Source organism: Pteropus vampyrus, unplaced genomic scaffold (genome assembly GCF_000151845.1).
Source record: "Pteropus vampyrus isolate Shadow unplaced genomic scaffold, Pvam_2.0 Scaffold47, whole genome shotgun sequence".
In the NCBI taxonomy this organism is placed as follows: domain Eukaryota; kingdom Metazoa; phylum Chordata; class Mammalia; order Chiroptera; family Pteropodidae; genus Pteropus; species Pteropus vampyrus.
The window spans coordinates 7125684-7130738 of record NW_011888828.1 but is presented as its reverse complement, the minus strand read 5'-3'; the positions used below and the strand labels follow the sequence as shown (position 1 = coordinate 7130738).

General features: G+C 38.2%; 1 protein-coding gene across 1 annotated transcript in view; it reads left to right on the top strand.

Annotated features, from left to right (window-relative positions):
- Positions 1-4242, top strand: part of LSM6 (LSM6 homolog, U6 small nuclear RNA and mRNA degradation associated) — an 11782-nt gene extending 7540 nt beyond the window's left edge. The window contains exons 3-4 of the mRNA XM_011359412.2: positions 1902-2015; positions 3849-4242. Coding sequence (XP_011357714.1) covers positions 1902-2015; positions 3849-3883 — 149 coding nt within the window. The 3' untranslated portion in view covers positions 3884-4242. The remainder of the gene's footprint in view (positions 1-1901; positions 2016-3848) is intronic.
- The last annotated feature ends 813 nt before the right edge of the window (positions 4243-5055 follow it).

The window sequence follows — 5055 nt, the reverse complement described above, 5'->3', positions numbered from 1 at the left end:
AACCAGTTCCCTACGAATGGACATTTAGGTGTTTACCAGTTTTTTGCTATTATCAACAACTTGCTCCTTTGGCATGTATCTTGAGCACTTGTCCAAGTTTCTCTTTAGAATAAATTCCCTGGGCTAAGATTCCTGAGTCAGAGCGTGTCAGACGGCCCTCCATCAGGGCAGATGTGTTCGTGCTTCCCTACATTCTCACCACCCCTTTTTTAGCCCTTGTTTTCAACTTTTCCATTCTAATTGGCAACAAGTAATATCTCATTTATGTTTCTTTGTTTACTAGTGAGGTTGAGCAACCTTCTCGTGAGTAGCAATCATAATTTTTCTCTTATGAATGTCGTTCATGGCTTCTGTACTACTAAAGCAAATGTTGTATGCCATTGAGAGCATTACTGTAAAGAATGCTCTTATTTTGTAGCTTTATAATGAAAAACCCAGCTCTCTTTAAGTTTGAAGAAGACTTAATGTTTTCTGTTATTCCTAGTAGTTTATCCCTTAGAGAAGAGAAGGGGTTATAATTACAACCTCCTGGAACCTTTTTCTTAAAAAAAAAAAAAAACCTTTGCTATGAGAATAGATATTTTAATTAGAAGTGAGCATTTCATTTTGAAATGCTTTTGATGAATTTTCAAACAGATTTGCATGTATCTCCTAAGTTTCTTGCTCATTTGTGATTTTGGTTTAATCGTAAAATTAATACAGCAGGAAATAAACTCTAAGGTTGTATCTTAAGCTTTCTTTTGATAGGAAATAATTGTTATTATTCACAGTCCATTCCGATTCTTTGAAAGTTTATTGTTTTTAGCAGAATTCTCTTAGATTAGTGTCTTGTACTATCATCTCACACACACGCACACACACCCTCACACACTCACACACACTATTTTGAAAAGAAACTCTTGTGTAGAGGATAAGGGGGCAGAGGCAGAGAGTGAGGAGCATATTTACAAAGCTGAAGCTAAGTGAAGCTATCAACTTGGTTATGAGAATCAAATTTGTTGTATTTGCTTTTACTTAAGTTTTTTTTTTCCTTGAAAATACCACTTTACTTTAGAGACTCAGTGAGAGGCTTATATATTTTTTCATCTTTTGAAATATCAGGTCAAATTTTGCAAAATTTTTACCACCTTAATACAATTAAAAAGATTCCCCTCAAATATTTTCCTTGAAAGCTCCCTAGAATGTTTTTGGCCATTTTTCTATATTAGTCTGGATCTGAAAAAATTATAACTGTAACAAGACAGGGATGTGTGATAATGCAATATGTTGCCTCGTATTCTCAAGCTGCTCGTCGCTGTGACTCACAGCTTTAAGATGTTCTTTCAGGAGCACCTGCTGTCTCCTCTTCTATTATTTTAACAGATTGTGGAGACTTCCTCTTAACCCTGGAGCACATTCATCTGCTGCAGTAGATGTTGTAAAAGAATGAAATAAATCTGCCAGACCCGTATTTCACTTAGTGGCTAAATAAGAAATCCACTGGTAGTGAGGAGTCTTGGCTCGTGGTCACTTGTTCTTGCATAATTGCCCACTCCGATGTTTTGCTTTCAAAGAATGGTATTTTATTTGGAATATTTTTATTATGTTACTTTTGAGGAGGCTTTAAAAGTTGCCGTAGTAATCACACATGCTATGAGAAAAGTGGCAGTTCATTGTTTTTCCTGCTAGCAGTCGAGCGCATGACTGCTTTCATGCTATATGCTTCTTAGCCTATATTCAGATGGGTATAGAGTAAAGACTTTTTTCATGCATTCGTCTATTGAGTTTCATTTACAATGTGAATTTTTATATTAAGCATGTAAGAGCTAATGAATAAAGAGGTTGTCAGCGCTAAGGTAAACCCAGTGATTTTCAACTCTTATTTGCTTTTATATCTTCTCTTTGACGCCCTCTGTCTCCAGGGGTCCTGGCTTGCCTGGATGGCTACATGAATATAGCCTTGGAGCAGACAGAAGAATATGTAAATGGACAACTGAAGAATAAGTATGGGGACGCATTTATCCGAGGAAACAATGGTAGTATTCCTTCCCTCTACAGTTGAACAGCATCTGAAATAAGGCTTCTTGTTTATAATTGGGATCACCAGTGGGAGGTTTTATATCTCAGATCTTCAACATGACCAGTTATTTTTTAGCTGCTTTGTGGAATTTTGAGACTAGAAATTCCTCTCCTCTCGTCCCTTTACTGTTGAGGAACTGAGGGGCACGGCTGTACTGCCCCAGAACTCTGCTCTTCTGAACATGCTTTATTATATTCCCCCAACACTGCCTCTCACACTGGAAGCTGGAGCTGTAGAGTGGCCAAAATGTCTCTGCTGTCTTTGGTTTGTGTCTTTTACCACTTTGCTTGTCCTATTTGTCCTTTCTCTGTTAAGTATTCATATGCTTTTTGTGGCGATTATATCCTTTAGTTTGGCAAAAATGACAAAATAGGAACTATGGTTCTGAAGTTACTCAGTTTTTTAACAGCTGATATATTGCTGTGATTATTATGGCTACTTTTTAAGTACTTTGTTTAAAAACATTATCAGTAAAGTCTTATTTGAATTTTTCAGTGGAAAAGGGGAAGACATCAAAACTGTGGGAATTATCCCTTGACCCCTCCCCACTTGTTGGTCTCATTCCCCAAATGGAGCTCTGGGAATCTTGAGTTTGGACTTTACTGAACTGCATGCCTTAGGTTCGGTGTCTTCTTCAGCCCCCTTAATGTCGAACCTCTGCTGTGAACTGAATTTCCTCACTTACCGTAGGCCTTCTGTCTCCTGTTCTTACAGTACCGTATTTCTTCACGTCCTATCTTTTGTATATATTTCTCATTTGCTCTGGTTCTTCTAACATGTAGAATTTCTCTTCCTACTTTTTATATTGTCCTTACTTGACTTTTTCCATTTACTAAGAAATGTTAAGATTTTTCCCCATCTCAAGATCGCTGATAGCAAGTCAGTCGCAGGGTCTCTGAGTAGCGAGCGATAGGGTAGATCCTGTCACTTGCATGGGACATCTGGAACTTGTCCAGCTTCCCACGAGTGTTTTTACTATCATTCTGATGCTTTCCTCACGTAAGTCTTGCCTGGGTGTAATCAGTGGTAGTCACCTGCAGATTCCCAGACCCACACCCTTGCTCCTAAAGAGAGTCCTGACTGACTCGGTTAATCTGTGCTACTTCTCTTATCAGACATGGCTTAATGTTCACTTTGAAAACACCTGTTCACTTCGGCATGCGGCGTAGAGGGAAGGGACACCTCTAGTGAAAGCTTGACTGGTGGCTCAGTCATCACATTTCATCTTATTCTTACGTAGCATGTATCCTAACAAGTTCACTTTGGGTGGCCACAGGAAGACTAACTAAGCAAAACTTTGGATAACAACAAAAGTTGGTACTTCAACAGGGAACTCAGAATAAGGACTTCAGTATTTTTTAAAAAAATTAATAAACTCCTCAGCTCTCGTTTATCCTGTTGCAATTTAAAAAGTAAACAGCAAATTTAGAGTTTATATTGTGGATGAAAATGTGTTATTTATTTGTACTCTGAAGTCTAGCCTGGCAGATTTATTCATTACTACAAGCATAATTATATCTATAATTATAAAACATTCTTAGATTCCCGTAACTTTCATACGGGCAGTTTGCAGTTAGTCAATTGTATAGCTAAGACTAGAACACACTCCTATAAGACACCAAACCCAGGTCTAGATTTGTAAAATTAGCCTTAGAGTAGTTCCAGAATTTATGGTGTAGTAGGAAAATTCCTTTAAAATTTGCAGAGGTGTCAGGCCAAAATCTGTTTGCTTTTAAAACTTACAGTTATGATACTTAACATTTTTTTTCAATTTCTTTTTTTTTTTCAGTGTTGTATATAAGCACACAGAAGAGAAGGATGTGAAGACACCAAAAGTACAATACCTCTCATACCTGGATATATTTTTTTATGAGATTTTTTTTGGTTCTTTTTGATATAATGTTCTATTTCATAATAGTTGGTGACTTTTCACTGACATAAGATAAATGTATAAAATTGTGGATTTAATTGTAAAGAATTCTTTCATATTTAAGTTTCAGCCATTTTCTTTTACCTCTGTCAGTGTGCAGAATGCAAAAAGAATAAAAAAAAGAAAAAAATCTGTTTCTCCTCACATGGTTTCTAATGTAAGTTTCGAGCAATGTCATTGGATTTGATTGCTTTATTTATTTGAATGACTAAAATGATGCACATGATGACAATTAAAATATTTTAGAGCTGTCCTCCTCTATTCTCTTCTATCTGTCTTACAAAATACTTGAGTGAAAATGTTCTGCAAAGGCATCCAGTTTCATTCTGAGGCTAAAAAGGGGACACGAGGTCAGAAGTTCAGCCTTTGATTCGATCACTTAGATAGAAAATAGAACGGTGGCACTTCCACAAAAGGAGCGGGAATCCGAACTGGTTTGGGGGAGAAATTCTAAAGGTCCCCAATATGCCAGTTAGGTGAAAATGTTCCCTTTAAGCCAAGTCTGTCAGTCATCTTGCACGTCCTTGGATGCAGTTAGGTTGGTTAGATCTTGCTTCCTTTTGGCGGGCATTGGCGTCAGTGTCGTCTCGGTTAATGAACACATTAGGGGAGGAGCCACCCCTGCACCTCTTGTCTGGAAGTCATTCAGATTAAAGCAAAGACTAGAGTTTGTAAACTTGTTCAGGCTTCAGTTTGGAAACCGTGACTGGGTAAGAATTTCTCTTCACTCTCACTTAGGGAGGGGCGTTTGGAAAGCCTCTCTCTCAAATCCGAGCTGTGTCTTGAGTGTGACGTCCGGGAACAGAGCACCAAGCATTTACGTTGCTTGGCACAAGCCGGCCCCTCTGTGTTATGTGACTCCTGCTGAGAGGGTTTTCACAATTTATTAATGAGATTTCCACAACCCTGCTTCATTCTCTGAACAGTTTTCACTGTCTCTAGGAACAACAAATATATCTGGGCACTGTGGCTGAATGAACACCAGACAACTGTGTGACCGTTGTATCAGCCTGCGTCTTCCCACCCTCCCCGGTCTAAACAGCATTTCTGTTCCAGGAGCCAGTGG